Here is a 21,628-nt window from a genome sequence, read left to right on the forward strand (position 1 = left end):
CAATTATTATTGATAAATTAGTAAATTGAAAAATAAAATAATCTATTGGGCAATTCAGTTTCTGATAAATTTCCTTATACAGCGTGTATCACAATTGAACAGATTTCTTTTTCTTTAATTCTTTAATTCTTCTTTAATTTTTACCTCACTTGGAGCATTGATGAACCCAATGGTCTACATTACTTGCATTTAGAGCGATTAGTTTCCTTTTCCTGCTGTCCGGCATTATTTGTAGTACTGACAACGTCACCAGATTTAGGTGAATGGTTTCTGTCTTACGCCTTCGCAATCTTTGACCACCAATCCATTTTTTCAAGTCTGGGAATAGAAAATAATACGAGTGGGCTGAATGTGGCGAATAGGCTGCTTAATCTAGATTTTTCATTAATTGCAATAACGGATTTGTGAGCTGGTGCATTGTCTTGATGGAAACATCTCCAAGACGCTGTTTTTGTTTCATTTTGAGCAAACACGGCACCCATCTTGCGCACAGCTTCCTCGTGTCCAAATTTTCGGATAATATACGACGTATCGCACTTTCTGGAATGCCTACTAAGTCTGCTAACTCGCGCAAATTCAGTCGATGATCATCCAGTGGATTTTCTGGAGTCGTAATGTAATGGAGGTTTGCGCAGGTCGTACGGCCTCGTTTACATTCTGTTACTCAATATTTTACAGTTAGGAATAGTCTCAATCAGAATAGAATCTAGTTCAGTTTTATATTGGTTGGGTTAATGCCTTTCAAATGAAGATGTTTACCATTTTCACTATCGATGATTAACCAAACCAATATCAAACACGGCTTAATAGATTGTGTACTTTTTAATAACTACCGCCATCTCTAGACCTGGCCAGATACTTCCTGGGACCATTCGCGTAAAAAGACTTTGCCAAAAATTCAAAAAAATTTCACTGGAGGGTAAAATTTAGCTCATTTCGAGGGTGTCGTCGTTTAAAACTGATGTATCTGATCTGATACTTAATCCACCGGTTTTGACTATTATATTTGTAATAAAAAATGTATTTTCTCAATTTAAGTTGGAGGTTAAACGGTGATTATTTATGACAGGAACGTGTTTTGTCTTCTTCTGTTCCGTGATCTTTGGTTATATATAATTAACATCCACTATAATGTGAGGGAATAGAAAATTTAGCTTTATTTATTTTTGCAATATCGATTTTGAGTTTATTTGTTTAGAATTAGTTTAATCATTTTTATATATTTCATTGCAATGAACTCTTTATTATTAAAAATATTTAAAAAAGTAGAATTTGTGGTACAAAGACATTATAATGGATTAAAAAACATGTTTAAACTTGTAAATTGATCGAATACGTTTAATTTTATTGAAAATAATGGAAAAATGAGAAAAAATCATCGTAAAATCACAATCAACATTGTTGAAATAAAAAATTAAATTTGACATAAATACTGTGACACGAATATTTATTTACAAAATCATTTGTTTGTTCCCTTAAGATTGAGATTATTTCATTTTCATTGTGACTTAAATTCGAACGTGGGATATTTTTCTCCGTATTAGGTATGTAAATGTAAAAGAAAACTGAAGAAAATATGACCTCAGTAACACCACAAAACGACGTAGAATTAAACGGTAAGTAAATTTGAAATCTTAAATTAATCTCTAGGAAATTTTGACGTTCCGTGACATTTCCTCTGGAGATATAAAAAATTAAATTTCGATTAATTTCTATAAAAACTGTCTCTAATAATGTTTTTTTTTGTATATTCACGACACAGAGCAATTTCCGAAAGCTGTAGTAATAAATTATCAAGCTTTTAATATTTTTTTATCAATTAGAAATATCTGGTAACTTAAAGCCGAAATTTCGGAAGTTAATACAAGTACTATTTGAATTTAGACAGTGAAAGTCATCCCATTATTTCATCGGCTAGGAAAGTAACTAATCATGGGATTGCGTTTATTCAAAAAGGGGGCGAATATGTAATTACTAGTTTTGAACATAAGATAAAACAAGAATTACGTGGATCATACTACGAACCACTACAGACAACGTCTTTTTATCAAAAAGAAGATCAAAGATGATACAAGATGTAAGATCTTGCAGAGGAAGATGTTTTGAGACTGATCATCATTTAGTGATAAAGAAAATGATACTAAGAATGGTAAATACGGTGAACATGACGATAAAAAGCAGAAAATGGAATTTGCGTGAACGAGGAAGGACGATTACAGGAAAGAAATAGAAAAGTAACTACAAAGAAACAAAGAAAAAGATATTATTGATGAACAATGGAAAGATATTGAAAAAAATGTTATTAATGCAACGCCGAAAGTCATTGGTACAGAAGATATGAGAAAAAATAACGAATGGTTTGGCTGGCTAGGAACGTACAATAAAAATTAAAGAGAAAAAAATAGGTTAGGTTGAATTGGCCACGAATATATATTAAGATGATTATGATAAATATAGAAAAATAAGAAAATAGAGCACGAAAAACAAAGAACATAAAATGACAGTATGGAAAACCGATAAAACAAAGAAAATGACATGACAGTAAGAAAAAACGATAAAAAAACAAAGAAAATGAAATGACAGTATGAAAAAACGATAAAAAAACAAAGAAAATGAAATGACAGAATGGAGAAACGATAATAAAAATAAAGAAAATGAAATTGCAGTATGGAAAAACGATAATAAAAACGAAGAGAATAAAATGACAGAATGGAAAGAACGATAATAAAAACAAAGAAAATGAAATCACAGTATGGAAAAAACGATAATAAAAACAAAGAAAATGAAATTGCTGTAAGAATATACGATAATAAAAACAAAAAGAATAAAATGACAGTATGGAAAAATTAAACAAAGAGAATAGAATGACGGTATGGAAAAACGATAATAACAAAGAGAATAAAATGACAGAATGGAAAGAACGATAATAAAAACAAAGAAAATGAAATCACAGTATGGAAAAAACGATAATAAAAATAAAAAGAATAAAATGACAGTATGGAAAAATTAAACAAAGAGAATAGAATGACGGTATGGAAAAACGATAATAACAAAGAGAATAAAATGACAGAATGGAAAGAACGATAATAAAAACAAAGAAAATGAAATCACAGTATGGAAAAAACGATAATAAAAACAAAGAAAATGAAATTGCTGTAAGAATATACGATAATAAAAACAAAAAGAATAAAATGACAGTATGGAAAAATTAAACAAAGAGAATAGAATGACGGTATGGAAAAACGATAATAACAAAGAGAATAAAATGACAGAATGGAAAGAACGATAATAAAAACAAAGAAAATGAAATTGCAGTAAGAATATACGATAATAAAAACAAAAAGAATAAAATGACAGTATGGAAAAATTAAACAAAGAGAATAGAATGACGGTATGGAAAAACGATAATAACAAAGAGAATAAAATGACAGAATGGAAAGAACGATAATAAAAACAAAGAAAATGAAATCACAGTATGGAAAAAACGATAATAAAAATAAAGAGAATAAAATAACAGAATGGAAAAAACGATAATAAAAACAAAGAAAATGAAATTGCAGTAAGAATATACGATAATAAAAACAAAAAGAATAAAATGACAGTATGGAAAAATTAAACAAAGAGAATAGAATGACGGTATGGAAAATCGATAAAAACAAAGAGAATAAAATGACAGAATGGAAAGAACGATAATAAAAACAAAGAAAATGAAATCACAGTATGGAAAGAACGATAATAAAAATGATGTGGAATCAAATCAACAACAATAACTATAGCAAATTTTAAAGAAAAATAATGGAATTAATATTTCAAAAAATTATTAACGGAAGAAAACAATGAATCCGTAGAAGATGATGTAAATGATAATAGAATAGATAATAGAAAATGAAGTAAAACAAAAGGAAGTGGAATTTAATGACATAATCAACAAACTTTAACACAATAAAACTAGAGGATCAGACGAAATAGTGAATGAACTAATAAAATTTGGGGGAGATGAGGCACAAAATATTCAAGATCGTGGAGAGAAGGGAGGGAATCTAAACATATGTAGTAATTTTAGAGGTATTAGTTTTCTTATTACCGTATATGAAATAATAATGAATGAAAGATTGAAAAAGGTAGTGGAATCAGAAATAAGGAAGTATCAGAACAGTTTCAGACAAGCAAATTCAACAGAAGCTACAAGTACAACATTAGTAAATGTAAATGCTATTTATCGACTTTGAACAAGCATTCGACAGTCGGAAAAGGAAGATGATTATAAAGGACATGGAAAAACTGAATGTACCTTAAAAGTTTACATGTTTGGTGAAACTGATTATGCTAAATTCAAGGATAACGACAAAAGAAGAATCATCTGAGGAATTTGAAATAAATGCTGATGATCTAAATTTGATAGTAATAGATCGAAAAAGTCTTGAAGATACATTAGAAAAAATTGTAAGGGAGGCAGGTAGAAGGAGATTGAAAATAAATCAGTAAACGACAACGTATGTGGAAATTGAGAGAATGAAGGAGGTCGATAAACAAGAAATAGTAAAAATAATCGACCTCATTTTCGAAGTAATCCAAATATTTAAGCTTAGCAATCAAATTTAGAGTCGATAAAACTAGCAGTTACATACGCCGCGGAAACTATGAGACTAACAAATATGGACGAAGGATATATGATAAGAGAATAATTAAGAAAATTCATGGATCAGTGAAAATTCGAAATAATGTGGAGATGAGCTCACAGAGCAAGACCAGAATCTATAAAACGTGCGTGAGACCTCAGAACCGAGACATCAACAACAAAAAGAATAATGAGAACCACAGAGATGAAAATACTGCGAACCATTAAGGGATTCACCCTCGGGGACCGAAGACATAAGAGAAGAATTGGGCGTACAGGATGTGGTGAGATGGGTCAGAGCACGAAAAAGATTCTGGAGGGAATGCCAGAAGATAGATGGACAAAGTAGGCTAAAACTCAGAGACCTAACACACGCAGACCTGTAGACAGACCACCAAAGAATGAGGTGGTACTAGAGCTGGAGTTCAGCTTCTCAGGAAGATCCAGGAAGAGGGCCAAACTTACAGTATTGAACAGGACCTGGTACTATTGAAAGAAAAAGAAGAAGATTAGAGCATCGCTACAAATATTGCATAAGATCAAAAGGAGACTTTGACAGCTTTCCAATTTATCGAGCAACATTAATGTACATCTGAAGTAATTGTCTACATAACCTCAATTCTACAGTAATGGAGCTCAAACATTTATCTCGTGTTTTAGAGCCAAACGCAACTGTTTTAGACACACAGATCTCAAAAACTACCATTTGGAATAAGCCTTTGTACTCACAATGACCATATTTTTAACCAAGGGCTGTTCAATGTATTTCTCGAGTCACTTTTCGACATTTCTAATTTCCATATCCTTCTCGACATCGCAATTTTTGTTTCTTCATTATTTTATTGAACGGAATCACTTTTTTGCCTCAATATCTTGAGGAAACAACGTCAAACGTACTTTTTCCAATGATTGGTATCAATAAATATAGAGAAACAGCTCCACAAATCTTCTAGATAGATATGTACGGTCCTTTATCCGAAAAGGATTTTGATTCGAGAGTTTTTTATTGAAATATTGTAAAAAATCTCGTTTATAATGGTCTAGAGTACTTCCAGAGGCGTTAAAATGAAAAATTGTCCAACTTTTCAAAAGGTTCTTTTAATTTTTTTCCTAGCTACCGAAGAAATTGAACAATTCAAAATAGAAAAAATTACTCTCGATGGAGAACTGCTATCATCAAGTCTACCCCAACTAGAAATGGTAAGAAATCTTTCAATCCACAGTTTTTAATCACAATATTTCCAAATCTTTGGTAAAATCATAACTTTTTACTCAGTTTTGGAGATTGAGAATTTTTGGACCAATCTTACTACAATAAACTTAGTTACTTTTCGTATCTAACTGTCTAAGAATTAAATTAAATATTTTAGTCTCAAAGTCCGAAAATAAAATCAGCAAGGGACCGTTCAGATACCAATGAAAAGACCTCGAAATACTCAGGTAGAAAAGGCTCACCGTCTCCAATTAAAAGGGAAATAACACCACGAACTAAATCTGCAGTATGTAAACCAACAGTGTCCTCGAGTATTCCCTTACCCATATCTAAACCGTCGAAGCCGGCTCACCCCTGCAGGGTTTCCAGCCATAATGTCGTGAAATCCAGTAGCAGCAAATTGTCCAAACCGGACTCAAGTTTGCTGAGAACTGTTGGACAAAATATAAGTAAACACACTTTGGAAATACAATTTTTGAATAAAAAGAGGAGACTCACGCAATTACAGAAGGATCTATTGGAAAAACAGAAACCTGTCTTGGATCTCTACCAAAGTCTTTTGCAGATCAAGAAAAAACTTGAAAATCTAGGAAAGAGTGTTTGCTTGGAAGAAATTAAATTGGTTCCTGCCTCAGGTGAGTATCTATGATATGAATATGGAAGATGAACTTGAGTTTTTTCCGTTGTTGATGACACATATCACAAAGTAATTCTTTTTTCATTCAAATCTTTGATTTTGGTACTGATTTCATTTATAGCTACGTAGAAACTTCTTACAAATTCCGCGGCGTGAGGTAAGTTATGCATCGACCTCATGGATATTTCGTCTTAGCTTTGTCTTCCGCTCAATATCGTTACAATTGGATCCGATTTGCATCAACTACATGCCTGCACTCTTGACTTGATCTTTGATTTATTCCCGTCTTTTAGAAACTTCTTAAAACTTTGGAAATCGACCATTGTGCTGTATGGCAACTATGTGATCGTACAAAGCGTCCTCCAATCAAATCTTCGTTGTTTTTATGCAACTTTGGATTGTTTTTGACATCAGAAAGTAGCTCTGAAAGATGAAAGATAATTTCATCATTGCCACGTTATAACTTTTCAAAAATATACTGGCGCGAGTTAATTTATGAATCTACGTTATGGTTTTTTTGGTCTTAGCTTTATCTTAACGCTCAATTTTGCAAAAATTGGTTCTGATTTGCATCAGCTACATGTTCTCAATCTTGACTTGATCTTTGATTTATTCCCGTCTTTTAGAACCTTCTTAAAACTTTGGAAATCGACCATTGTGCTGTATGGCAACTATGTGATCGTGCAAAGCGTCCTCCATTCAAATCTTCGTTGGTTTTATGCAACTTGGATTGTTTTCCACTTCACAAAGCAGCTCTGAAGGACGAAGGATAGTTTCATCATCACCATGTCACTTTGAACCTTCTTAATAATTTTAAAATCAACGTTTATGCTCCACGGAAACTTTGTGGTCTTGAATAACCTCCTCCAATCAATTCTCCGTTGCATTTTGCAACTTTGGATTGTTTTTGACATCAGAAAGTAGCTCTGAAAGAAGAAGGATAATTTCATCATTACCATGTCACTTTGAACCTTCTTAATGATTTCAAAATCAACGTTTATGCTCCACGGAAACTTTGTGGTCTTGAATAACCTCCTCCAATCAATTCTCCGTTGCATTTTGCAACTTTGGATTGTTTTTGACATCAGAAAGTAGCCCTGAAAGATGAAGGATAATTTCATCATTACCATGTCACTTTGAACCTTCTTAATGATTTCAAAATCAACGTTTATGCTCCACGGAAACTTTGTGGTCTTGAATAACCTCCTCCAATCAATTCTTCGTTGCATTATGCAACTTTGGATTGTTTTTGACATCAGAAAGTAGATCTGAAAGATGAAGGATAATTTCATCATTACCACGTTATAACTTTTCAAAAATATACTGGCGCGAGTTAATTTTTGAATCTACGTTATGGTTTTTTTGGTCTTAGCTTTATCTTAACGCTCAATTTTTCAAAAATTGGTTCTGATTTGCATCAGCTACATGTTCTCAATCTTGACTTGATTTTTGATTAATTCCCGTCACTTGGAACCTTCTTAATGATTTAGAAATCAACGTTCGTTGCTTTTATGCAGCTCGACGTCATACAACAGTTTTGTTCATAATTTTGGAACAATTTATTGCTGCGAGATAAATTTTCAGGGGACGCGAGTCAACTTTATAATCGATATCATCAATCAAATCATTGATATTAACATCTTCTGTAACTTTTATCGATATTTCGTACAGTTTAATATTAAGACATTTTGTTTTATCGTCATATAACCCCGAAATATCTATAAATATTTTTCCTAGGAATAATTGGTTCTCAAGAAGGTCCAGATGGAGCCGGAGAGAGCGTCCAACCAGAAGTAATTCTCGGTATGCAAACTTCAATCGAAGATATCCCGAAAACATTGATGGAGCTATGCAAAAATCTTCTATCCAGAAGAAATGTGATCGTCGATCTTTTGGATAGCATTGTAAAGTCGGATATAAACGTTGCCGAATTAACGGAACAAATTGAGAAGTTGAAAACGGAAGGAATTCAATTGCAGGAAGCATTGGATGTCGTCATTAATGAGCATCAAGGGAAAATTAAAGAGATCGTGAAAAACTGGCACATATTGATTAACAATAGGAAAGATTTAGGTACGAATTTGAAAGTTGAGGAACTAGAAGAGAAGATGAAATCGCAGGAAACGCTCATTGCCGAAGCTAATCAGGTAATTTTCCCTTTCTCGAGATTATTTATAAAGAAAAAATTTAGTAACCACCAATATTAACACTGAATTTCTAATTATTTAATATAAAAAATGCGTAGGAGCAAAAAATTTATGTATAATTAGTAGTTCCCAGATGATGATTGATATTTATGTGCCAAAAAATTGTTAAAACAAATTTCAAAAAAGTTTTGTTGGTGTTTTCTGGTTCATAATTTCATTTAGATTCAATTTTGCTCAAGTCCAATCCCTAGCTCACTGATATAAAGATAAATCTTCCAAAGACGCCTGGGAAGGGATCCCGACAAGTATGATAATCAGAAATGAAGGAAAGAAAAAAATGTAAATGGGTAAATAGAAGGTTAAAAGGGATACGCAACACAAATAAGTGCACACATACACCAAGACTTCTCTCTCTCTTTTTTGATTATTCTTTGCTTCCATAACCTGGTCATACGTTTTCTCATCGTTAATGATATCCTTCATTATCCTTATTTGTTGTTTTAATTCCTTTACTTCCTGTTAATAGACGAGATAATCTGATACCACATGCTGCGGGTCGTCCCGCATTGGAGACAGGTTTTTTCTACCTCATGAGCGATCCATATTGCGTTAAGAATTTTGTAAAGTCTTAGTTCGTACAACGGTGTGTAGTTTATACCACATTCTCGTCTAGGCTGCTTCGATTCCCTGCCTTTGCCATTCACACTCCCTTTTCTGTACTTCCTGACCTTCTGGTCGGCTTGTATGTGTATCGTCTTTGTTCCCTTTGGTATGATTTTTTTCGCTTTCCAAACCGACGCTTCTGCCTGTTTGTCGTCGTCAAAGAATACTCCCAGGTATGTTGCCCACTTGCGAGAGATAATCTCCACGTTTTCGAGCTCTAATCTTGTTTGGTCGCGCTCGTTTGGTTCAAGCCTCTGTTTTATCTATTAGTTGTAGGTTCTATGACTCTATCCGGCTCTTAAGCTCGATAATATTAAACTATAGCTAGTCTCTATTAGACTTGGATACGTGGTTGAGGTTGAGGTTACCATTACTGATCACCTTGGTTATTCTTTTCGGTCTAGATGATCTCTAGTGAACTGTAGCTGTGCTTGTATCACTGGATGAACAAATGCAATCGTCTCCTTATTGTCTTTTTGTTTATTTATTTCTCCTATACCTGAAAAAGTTTATTTACAAATACCGAATCGGTATTTATTTGACATCCCCTTTGTTCTCGTGAAAAGTGGTGGTTTTCCTTCATAGTTTTAATTAAGGGTAGATTTTTAGCAAATTTATAAACTATTGATAAGCTTCATCAATCTCAAACAATTTTTTTGGGATAAAATAATATCAATTTTGTAATTGAGGTCAAAATGTTGCGTTTTTGATTTGCGAGTTTTCAAAGTTTCCCGAAAAAATTCATTCTTACATTTGTTTGTATATTTTTCGTTTAGGTAATTCACGATTTGCAGAAAAAAGTTGAAGACAAACGTTTCAGTTATGAAAAATCCATGAAGGATCTCAATGATGTCATACACGGATTAAGAAATCAAGTCCAGGTAAGATAAAACATTTTTTTAATGTGTAATTCATGGTGGTTGAGTTAGATTAGTAATGAAGTATACTGAACACACTATTTACACTATCCACTAAACGACTGGGTTTACTTTCAGTCTCTGAAGACGATAACTTGGTTATCGAAACGCACCTCAGGCAGTGTAGTTGTGTGTTTTAGTGGTAGTGTGAATAGTGTGTTCAGTATGATTATCACCAACGGTTTCAAGAATTCTAAAATAGAATAATGAAGTATTTTGATACAGGAAATTTTTTTTTTGTAATATTTGTAGAAACTGGAGTCCGATCTCGAAGCAGAAAAAAAGAATGTATCTGATTATAGATCTCGTATAAATACTAATCATCAAGCTTCGAAAAGTATGAGAAATAAAATTACGGATTTGGAAAATGAAAAGAAAAACACCGATAGTCTCAATGCGGACCTTAACAAAAAAGTGAAGTGAGTATTAATGCGAGTTTGGTTTGAAAATTGAGTAAATTCGTTTTTTAACAATCATATTTTTTGTATATTTTGAAATTGGATCATAATTTGATATCAAAACCAGCTCGATACTGAATTTTTTTGAAAAAGTGAAAATTTTACACTACATATTTAATGTATTGTATATTAAAGTCAATTTTCTATTATAAATTCAGATTTAAAATAAAAAAATTGATGATTTCCATTCCGAGTCCGTTCAGGTGTTCTACCCAACCGATTTGCTTAATTTTTTTTTAAATGAGAGGTATTGATGCACAGATCAGCCATCAACCATCGGATTTCATCCAATTTTCACCATTCTCAAGTTGTACTCAAATGCGATTTCCCCCTGTACATTACTTATGCGAGTTTTTAACATACGTACGTTCTATCTTCAATATCTCAGAATCTATTCAAGATAGAGACTTCGTTTTAGTTTAAGAACACTCGCTGAAACACCTTCTTTCTTTTGCATTTTTGAACATTTAAATCGGTTGAGTTAGAGAGGAGCTAGGCGCGGACATTCAATGTGGAGTTACGGATTTTTGTAGGTTTTTGGCAATTTTTCTACATTCAAAGTTCTATATCTCAGGTTCTAATATAGCTACAGAGTTCGTTTTGGTTTAAAAACACTTGCTGAAACACCTTCTTTCTTTTGAGTTTTTGAACACTTAAATCGGTTGAGTTGGAGAGGAGCTAGGCGCGGACATTCAATGTGGAGTTATGGATTTTTGTAGGTTTTTGGTAATTTTTCTACATTCAAAGATCTATATCTCAGGTTCTAATATAGCTACAGAGTTCGTTTTGGTTTAAAAACACTTGCTGAAACACCTTCTTTCTTTTGAGTTTTTGAACACTTAAATCGGTTGAGTTGGAGAGGAGCTAGGCGCGGACATTCAATGTGGAGTTATGGATTTTTGTAGGTTTTTGGTAATTTTTCTACATTCAAAGATCTATATCTCAGGTTCTAATATAGCTACAGAGTTCGTTTTGGTTTAAGAACACTTGCTGAAATACCTTCTTTCTTTTGAGTTTTTGAACACTTAAATCGGTTGTGTTGGAGAGGAGCTAGGCACGGACATTCAATGTGGAGTTATGGATTTTTGTAGGTTTTTGGTAATTTTTCTACATTCAAAGATCTATATCTCAGGTTCTAATATAGCTACAGAGTTCGTTTTGGTTTAAGAACACTTGCTGAAATACCTTCTTTCTTTTGAGTTTTTGAACACTTAAATCGTTTGAGTTGGAGAGGAGCTAGGTGCGGACATTCAATGTGGAGTTATGGATTTTTGTAGGTTTTTGGCAATTTTTCTACATTTAAAGATCTATATCTCAGGTTCTTATACAGTTACAGAGCTCGTTTTAGCTTAAGAACACTCGCTAAAACACCTTCTTTCTTTTGAGTTTTTCAACACTAAAATCTATTGAGTTGGAGAGGAGCTAGGCGTGGACATTCAATGTGGAGTTATGGATTTTTGTAGGTTTTCGGCAATTTTTCTACATTCAAAGATCTATATCTCATTTTCCAATATAGCTACAGAGTTAGTTCTTCTCTATTATAATGATGTCTGAAACTTATTTAATGGATTCGATGCGAGCGAAGCCGCGGGTGAAAGCTAGTTCAGATTTAAAATAAAATAGGAAAAAACCCAGAAAAATTTTAAATAGCTGTTATTTTGAAATTTTAATGGTCGTTATGACATATGTCAACTGTCATCTGGGAAAATATTTTACAAAAACGAGGGATGATCAAAGAATGTTGTTAATTGTTGGGATTTCTTTGTTTGGATCTTTAAGTTCATTTTTTCGTAAACCTCCAACTGTTTTTTTTTAGATCCAAAGACCGTTCCCCCTTCTTAAGACATATTTTCACTGTTGAATCATCCATAGCATAAACAGTCTTCAGATTTGTCCTGAAAATTGAGTTTTTTTTATGTAAATCCGCTTTTGAAAATCTTATTTCTTATTAATTTTTATAATTTGATATCAAAAATTATATACAATTATTCAAAATTGGTCTGTATAAATCGTAAAACACTTTCACATAAATATTTGTCTGTAAATGATTTAAAAAAATGGAATATTGATGTTTCTTCATTAATTGTTAAAAGATCGATTCCTGAAATTGAAATTTCTAACTTTTATTGGCAAATGGTACTTACAGAGATCTTATGAAATTGCTATGTAATTTTTTGTCCAGTCCAAACCCTATTATCCCATCCCTATCCAGTGATTATACAAGAAGTATCTGGCCCGACAAAGAGGACACAAAAAAGTTGGATGTTATTTGTCATTTTATAATAAGAATCGTTAGGATCCTCGAAATAGCCATTCACCTCTTCATTCTGGAAAATCCTTGACCACCGAGCTATTTTTTCAAGTCTGGGAACAGAAAACAATCCGAGGGGGCTAAATCTGGCGAATAGTATGCATGTAGTAGCAATTCAAACTTCATTGTTGGACAATCCTTGACCCCCGAGTTATTTTTTCAAGTCTGGGAACAGAAAATAATCCGAGGGGGCTAAATCTGGCGAATAGGATGCATGTAGTAGCAATTCAAACTTCATTGTTGGACAATCCTTGACTCCCGAGCTATTTTTTCAAGTCTGGGAAAAGAAAATAATCCGAGGGGGCTAAATCTGGCGAATAGGATGCATGTAGTAGCAATTCAAACTTCATTGTTGGACAATCCTTGACTCCCGAGCTATTTTTTCAAGTCTGGGAAAAGAAAATAATCCGAGGGGGCTAAATCTGGCGAATAGGATGCATGTAGTAGCAATTCAAACTTCATTGTTGGACAATCCTTGACTCCCGAGCTATTTTTTCAAGTCTGGGAAAAGAAAACAATCCGAGGGGGCTAAATCTGGCGAATAGGATGCATGTAGTAGCAATTCAAACTTCATTGTTGGACAATCCTTGATCCCCGAGTTATTTTTTCAAGTCTGGGAACAGAAAATAATCCGAGGGGGCTAAATCTGGCGAATAGGATGCATGTAGTAGCAATTCAAACTTCATTGTTGGACAATCCTTGACTCCCGAGCTATTTTTTCAAGTCTGGGAAAAGAAAATAATCCGAGGGGGCTAAATCTGGCGAATAGGATGCATGTAGTAGCAATTCAAACTTCATTGTTGGACAATCCTTGACTCCCGAGCTATTTTTTCAAGTCTGGGAAAAGAAAATAATCCGAGGGGGCTAAATCTGGCGAATAGGATGCATGTAGTAGCAATTCAAACTTCATTGTTGGACAATCCTTGACTCCCGAGCTATTTTTTCAAGTCTGGGAACAGAAAATAATCCGAGGGGGCTAAATCTGGCGAATAGGATGCATGTAGTAGCAATTCAAACTTCATTGTTGGACAATCCTTGACTCCCGAGCTATTTTTTCAAGTCTGGGAAAAGAAAATAATCCGAGGGGGCTAAATCTGGCGAATAGGATGCATGTAGTAGCAATTCAAACTTCATTGTTGGACAATCCTTGACTCCCGAGTTATTTTTTCAAGTCTGGGAACAGAAAACAATCCGAGGGGACTAAATCTGGCGAATAGGATGCATGTAGTAGCAATTCAAACTTCATTGTTGGACAATCCTTGACTCCCGAGCTATTTTTTCAAGTCTGGGAACAGAAAACAATCCGAGGGGGCTAAATCTGGCGAATAGGATGCATGTAGTAGCAATTCAAACTTCATTGTTGGACAATCCTTGACCCCCGAGTTATTTTTTCAATCTGGGAACAGAAAACAATCCGAGGGGGCTAAATCTGGCGAATAGGATGCATGTAGTAGCAATTCATTAATTTTGGCCATTGCAATAACGGATGTGTGAGCTGGGGCATTGTCTTCTTAGCCAAATGCTGCCGTTTCTTCAATCAATCAACATTTCTGTAGTCGACCACGGCGATGCTGGTCTTCGTAGATCATACGGCCTATTTTGATGAAGGAGCAGTCTCATCCAGAGTAGAATCTGGTTCAGTTTTTATATTGATGGCTGCCAAACAAATACCAAACAACGTGGCGTCTTCAAACTTCAAACGTATGATGTATAAGTTCTAATGTAGTTGTCTACCGCCATCTCTAGGTCAGGCCAGGTACTTCTGGCATCATCCACGTACAAAGTCACTGGTGATTAGGTTTAATATATAAAAATTGACATATCTCTAGTTTGTTTGGTTTGAGTTTCGACTTTGTCTTTGAAATGACATTTTGTTTTAATTATAGGCAATTGCAAGATCAGCTGAAGCACAAGGAAGCTCAATGGAACAAAGAAAAGGAAGAAATGACGAAGAACATGAAACATCAAGAAAATATGCTACAAAAATTGTCTTCCGACAAATCGAGCTTCGAAACCAGGTGCCTGATCCAAATAACACTCAGAGCATTTTCTGAGCTGTTGATTCCTCAACCTTTCATCTAAATCTTCCTCTTATTATACTATAAATATACTATAATTTTTTTCGAAAATTTTTATACATATTAATATTTTTTTTTTCCATTTACTAGACTTTAATTTTTTTGATTTCGAAATATGTGTAATTCAATATTCGCTGTATTTCTATTAGCACCTGTATATTTAAAAATGCGAAATAAATATATCAAAATGACAAAAAAAAAAACGTAGAAAGATGCGGTTGTTGTATATTTTCAGCTCAACAAAAAAAATATTTAAAACGAATTTATATGTATACAGTATGTCTCCTAGAAGGATTAACTAAAAGTCGTCGAAATCATGCAATTTTTAGAAATAAAAAAAAAAAGATTTTTCAATACACATAACTAAATATTTTCTAAATAATAAAGACAAAAAAAAACTATGAAAACTATGAAAGCAGTAGGCGTCCCGTCGAGCACAAGATGCGGTGGATAAAGGTAACAATCCACCGATTTTGCGCTCGAACTTGGGAATTGATGTGATATAATAAAAAATTTTAGATTGGAAGAGATACAAGGAGAACGTACCATGTGCGAAGAGAGTCTAATGTCGAAATTGGCATCGCTCCAAAGCGAATTGGAAACGGTTAAGAGGGAACTAGAACAGGCGAACGCGGAAAAGAACGAAGCTCAAGAGAAATGTAAAGGAATGGAAGAATTGATCACTAAAATGGGTTTGGATAATAAAGAGACGATGAATATGGTCAGCAATAGTATCAATTGGGGTAACGGTAAGTAACCAGATTGATGATCATCGTCTTTAGTATATACCCATCCTCTAAGTCTACATCGCTCCTAGCTAATCTTCATTTATTCGATAAGGTTCACTAAGTCTTTTCCTATCGATTCCTTCGGGACGCGGGTCGCTTTTTTTTCATAACTTCATCATAATCAAATATTGTTCGTATTAATGCAGATTTGACCTCAGGAAAGAGGTAGAAGTCACCCGGTGCAAGATGCGAAGAATAAGTTGGTTGATCTTGCACTGGGTTATTCTATTTGGTTTAAAAACACTTGACGGACTGTGCGGCGTGAGCTGACGCATTGTGTTGACGAAGAAGCCATGAATCAAGGAATTCAGTAAGAAGATGAAGATGATAATGTTGGTCAACAGTTTCACTTTCAGAAACCTATATAATTCCTTGAATATCTGAAAAAAAAACATAATCATTTTGGCTCCTGGCGAAGTAGGTCCTTCTAGTGCATTGATTGGCGTTTTCTTCCAGGATCACAGCTAAAAAACCGAAGATTCGTCACAAGTTATTAGTTTTTCTAATAAATTTCATCGCGTTCAAAGTGTCAATACGAATATTTCCGCTCACACTTTTCTCGCGATAAAATTTTCACGTGAAATTTTCCGCGCACTTTCTTTGTCAATTCCTATAGATTCAGCAACGCATTAATACTAAGCAGACGGTCAGATTCAGCATCATCTTTAACGTCTGAACACGTGAACGCGTTGAACATTCCATGTCTTACAGCCCCTGTACAAACGAAGGCCGCAGCTGCACTGGTTCGTCTACAGACACGGCAGATTCGAAAAAGTAGGCTTCGGGATAAACAATTGACAATTTGGTGCATTTCTGTTGACCAAATCATCATTACTAATTTCTTTATTTGTTCCTATCCCGTGCGTCTTATATCTACCTTTATCTATTTTATCCTTGGTGTTACTTTTTCTTCCTACTCTTCTTCGCTATAACTATTCATTCGGGAGACGAGCCCCAGCTACTTGATACTCACGTAATTGATGGTTAATCAATTTTAATTCGTTCAACTTCTCCAGATGCTTTCAACAGATTGAATCTCTGCAAAAACGTTTCCCGTTATCTCTTTCGATTTTTTCCATAGTTTGGAGCGATTGGAGGAATAACTGTTTTATAAACTGATAATATTTTGATTTTCTGGCTTTTTTTATATCTTTTCTAAAGCTTCCTTCCATTACCATATATAGAGTTTTCTGTTAGATACCTTCTTTTAGGTTAGGTTAGGTTAGGTTAGGTTAGGTTAGGTTGGGTATTCTTGCTCTTATTTCAAACCTAGCTAGGATATTATGCATTTCTTTTTGAAGTATACTTTATTTTACAACAAACAAGAGTAAATAACATTATCAAGATGTTTTTCTTCGCGCTGCTGATATCCAAAATTCAAATTAAATATCCACCTTTTTCGCAGATCTTTCGAAAGGCACAACAAAAGCTAACGAATACTCCGAAAGTATGGTTAAAGATATAATTATTCAGGAATACAAAGATAAAATTAGAGAATTGGAAGAAGAAAATAACCTTCACAGAGAAAAGATAGCTACGGTGGTAAGTTAATTAACTTCTTTAATAGTTTTAATTATGGCCCTTCCCATCCAACTTATTGTTTCAGGAGAAAAATAGAAAAGTGCCACCATCAGAAACGGAAAAAATTGTTATGAATCAACACGATATCGTCTCCAAATACAAACAACTTTTATCGGAGAGTGAAAAAAAATTAACTGAAAAGTGAGTACTAAAATTGTATGCGTGTATGTGTCTGTGTGCGTCCACCAGCTTTCACTGTATACAAGTGTGCACTAAGACCGACTCCACTTAAGTCTTCTGTGGGCGTGTGCAATGTATGTCAGTATGAGGAGCTCGGTGATGCCTCGCACTATATTTCATTTGGGAAACGTCCTAGGTACTTCGTTTGTCGCGTAGCAGATCCTGGAGGACGTTTATAACGTCCACGCTTCCACCAAGCGTTTTTTTTTGAGGAAAATACTTTTTACGTATCACCAGGACAAAGTTTTGAAGTCCACAGCTTCTTGTTCTTCAACTGCTTGCTTTACTAGCTGCTCACTCGATGGAAGATACAAAGCAACAAGATCTCTGGACGAAGTTTCTGCTTTAACACAGTTTCTGCTGGATGATTCGAAACGAGGGCACGCAAAAAATACACGCTCAACATCTCCGTTTATACCAGCGTAGGACGGACACTATGAAGACGTGTCGTGCTTAAAACTATACAGATATATTGATCCAGCGTGCCTTTCAGCTAAAGCCTTTCGATGGACCAGAATTTTTTTTGGTATAAGAGCAGAAATATTTCAACAATTAGACCACTCCAAAAAGTCCTTTCGAAATTTAAGATAAATATAGATTTTGGTGCTGGATTTCTAAGAGGACATTATATTCTGGTGGAACTGGCTCTTGCTGAAATTGATGAGTGTAGGTTGAATTATGATATAGTCATTTCGATTTTTTTTTATGTAAAGATCAAGCCCAAGAGAATAAACCTCTCTGTAGGCTGTAGTTTTCGGAAAAGACGTGCCTTGGTAGCTGATTCCACAGGAATGCACTTCTCCAAAGAAATGAGTCCATACAAATTGAATTTCTGGGCGTTTGCAAGCGGTGTTTATGTAGGTCTTGTAGATACTGCTCTAGGTGGGATTATGCTGGAAGCTCTGTAGAGGATCTGCCACGTTGTATCGGTGGAACAGGATCACCTAGATTCTCCCAAACTGACCAACTCTGGATCACCTGTAAGTCGAAATGCTTCACTAGATTCACCCAAACTGACCAACCAGGAAATATCAACGCACCAAGGAAATTTATCGTTGAAAAAGAATCCGATTTTGATATTAAGGAGAATAGACATATTGAAAAAGCGACTGATTGGATTGAATGACGAATAAAACTAAAAATATGAATAGAAAATGGCTGTGAACTTGTTTTATGTTTCTAGAAATTTTTACTTATGTGGTTATGTTTGAATGCTCCATTTATAGACGTTTTTAGTATTATTATTTTCCATGACGGGACGTCTTTTTAACAACCATCATAATAACCTTTAGATTTCTTGCTTTAAGATCACAGGAAGTGGCCAAACTGACATCGGAAATTCGTCAATTGAAAGTTCGACAAGAACATTTGGAGGAACTGAACCTGAAATGTCCAACGGAAAATCTACAGAAAATGGTGGAAGAAGGTAGAAACAAATTGACGGAACTGATGAGGAAATCTTTAGAAAGCGAACAGAAAATTATACAATACGAGAGCATTATAGAGAAGCAGAGTAAACAGATGAACGAAATGGAGAACAGATTGAGGTATCAAGTTAGCATCGTAGATGTTTTGAAAGCTTCCAGAGAGGAATTGATCATCGACAAAGACAGTTTAACGAGATACACTCAGGATTTGAAAAACGCTTTATTAGAAGTAATTATTTTGTTTGTATACTTTTTATTTATATAAGCTTGTTTTACGAGGGCTGCTACTTAAGTTTTGAGATATGGCAACACTGATGTGGTCACACTTCACGTTCCAATCATTTTCCACCATAACAATTAAAACTAAAACGTTTTTGAAAAGTCAAAATACGAAACTGAAGGATCACCCGCCGTACAAAACGTTTTTCTACATCTGAAGAAGCGTTCAAATCACATGATTTGAAGGTACCTCAATCGGAATGAAGAAAATGCATGTAAAAGTGTATTTGATCTCAATAGAGAATATTTTGAACAACAGTAAAGCCGTGTCCAATGATAAACGTTTGTTCTTATTTATTTATCTCAAAACTTGAGAAGCAACCCTCGTATTATATAGATGGATACTTTTTCTTATTATCCTATTGAAATTAATTGATTAAGAAGAATAATTTTTTCGTATCCTACTGACCGCGCCACATATTAATATATATATCTGAGCTCGTGCAAGTGAATTAAGATGTTCTTTATTTCTTTTTTAAAAAAAAAGCGAAATGCTCGAAATTTGGTGTTTCAAAAACGACTCATAGTGAACATATTTATTTCTGTTTAGGTGAAGAAGGAAGGAAAAATGAAAGAACGTTTGATAAAAGAGCTACAAGAGAAAATAGACGATCGGGAGAAGCAGATTAATAAGTTGAATAAGGAATTGAAAGAATTGGAGATTAATCTGAAGATGACAAACGACAAACGTTACAAATTGCAAGACACGATAGTGAGCATGGAAAAAGAACTGCAGGCGACGAAAGCCCATATCAATGGATTAGCTGACATAAATACACGGTATGAATCCGGTATGAGACATAATTCTAGTAAACATACAATACTAAATAACGATTATAGTACGGCTTTGAGTTTATTACAAAGCTATTTAGATAATTGTCGTCGGACGGATGAAAAAACAATCAATTCAAAATCGCTTATCGGTTTATCGATTAAAAAAATCGAGAATATAAAAATGAGGTTGAATTATTTAACCAAAATCAATGCTTTAACTCGATCGGTATCTACCGATTCTAGGAACGATGTTTTTTCTAATAATTCTAGTTCGTCGAGTCGGGTATCTTCGAGAATATCGTTAACGCGAAGTTCGAGGCAAAAAAATTTGGAAAAAATTGTGGAAATCACCGCCAAGAGGTACGATTATTTGCAAAAGCAGGCGTACGAATCTTACGAAGAATTGACGAGTTTAATTAAATTGTCTGTGCCATCGAGCGATAAGATTTTTGTAGAATAAGATGATATGTGGACCAATTCATGGTGTCGAATAATAAAATAAATTTTGTTTTTTTTTTTATATCGAAAATATCTCATCTTATTTGATTTTTTCTTTTTCGAAAAAGAACACTGATGGTTATTAGGTTATTCATTATAAATTACCCACAATTCATCATCGTCATTATTACTACAAAATATTGGGGACGTTGACCGTTGACAGTTGACAGTTGACGTTGACACTTGACTGTTGATAGTCGACAGTCGACGTTGACCGTTGACGTTGACCTTATTTCGTAAAATCATGAATGATGTCCGAATTTAGAGGCATGGATGCAAAAAATCTGTACAAACTTCAATTATTTGCACTCCGAGAAACAATTTCTTTGTTTTTCGTTTAAATTTGACCAAAAACGTTGAATCTGGATCTAAGATATTCTTTTTCATATATTTTGGCGATTACAGAAAGTCTAAAAGGATAAAGGTATATTGAAGAACGATCACGAGAAAATATATCCAGCTATACCAATATTTTCGAGTTTGTATCTTTTGAAATAGATGGATTGGAAAGTAATTTTGGTTTTCTAGTATAAAACAAAACACTAATTCTTTTCAACAAAGATTAGTAGTTGATCAATCCCGTTTTGCTCAATGACCTTTCATTCAGTTTCATGATTCCGCGCTCGTAAAATTTCTGGTCCTTATCAACAAAAAACTAAACCAGGTGCTATTGAAGGTCATCGCCATTTGTGAAAATTTGACCATTTATTCTACAAACTTCGAAATAAATGGTAATCAGATGATGCCAGATGAGGGCTATTTGGGGAATGTAGCATCACTTCCCAGCCAAGTTCTAATAGTTTTCCACGAGTTGCCAAAGATATTTGAGGCCTTGCATTATCGCGGAGCTTTTCCGATTTGACAGTTATGGACGTTTTTCTTGGATTGCTTGCTTCATCTATTTCCAATAATTGTTGACAGCAACCTTTAGAATTGACTGTTTGGTTCATTGGAAGCAGCTCAAAAAACACGACATCTTTGTAATCTCACCAAATTGACAGCATGAGGTTTTTTGTTGTTTTTCAGCTTTCGATGCGGTTAGTGCTGATTCATTTGCTC

General features: G+C 34.2%; 1 protein-coding gene across 1 annotated transcript; it reads left to right on the forward strand.

The window, feature by feature from the left end:
- The first annotated feature begins 4,100 nt into the window (after nucleotides 1-4,100).
- LOC130445130 (uncharacterized) lies at nucleotides 4,101-20,531 on the forward strand. Its single transcript, XM_056780646.1, has 12 exons — nucleotides 4,101-4,205; nucleotides 5,663-5,818; nucleotides 5,989-6,466; nucleotides 8,206-8,615; nucleotides 10,055-10,159; nucleotides 10,448-10,614; nucleotides 14,851-14,982; nucleotides 15,562-15,791; nucleotides 17,236-17,372; nucleotides 17,437-17,552; nucleotides 18,899-19,247; nucleotides 19,848-20,531. Exons 1-12 carry the CDS (start codon nucleotides 4,101-4,103, stop codon nucleotides 20,529-20,531), a joined length of 3,069 nt encoding a protein of 1,022 aa, XP_056636624.1.
- Nucleotides 20,532-21,628: the final 1,097 nt, after the last annotated feature.

Source organism: Diorhabda sublineata, chromosome 6 (genome assembly GCF_026230105.1).
Source record: "Diorhabda sublineata isolate icDioSubl1.1 chromosome 6, icDioSubl1.1, whole genome shotgun sequence".
NCBI classification, from domain to species: Eukaryota; Metazoa; Arthropoda; class Insecta; order Coleoptera; family Chrysomelidae; genus Diorhabda; species Diorhabda sublineata.

Excerpts from the sequence above, each read along its gene's own strand:
- LOC130445130 (XM_056780646.1), top strand. The coding sequence starts at position 4,101 with ATGAATGAAAGATTGAAAAAGGTAGTGGAATCAGAAATAAGGAAGTAT. Across the intron at positions 4,206-5,662 it reads CAAGTACAACATTAGTAAAT|AGTACTTCCAGAGGCGTTAA; the intron begins GTAAATGCTATT and ends ATAATGGTCTAG. Across the intron at positions 10,615-14,850 it reads GACCTTAACAAAAAAGTGAA|GCAATTGCAAGATCAGCTGA; the intron begins GTGAGTATTAAT and ends TTTTAATTATAG.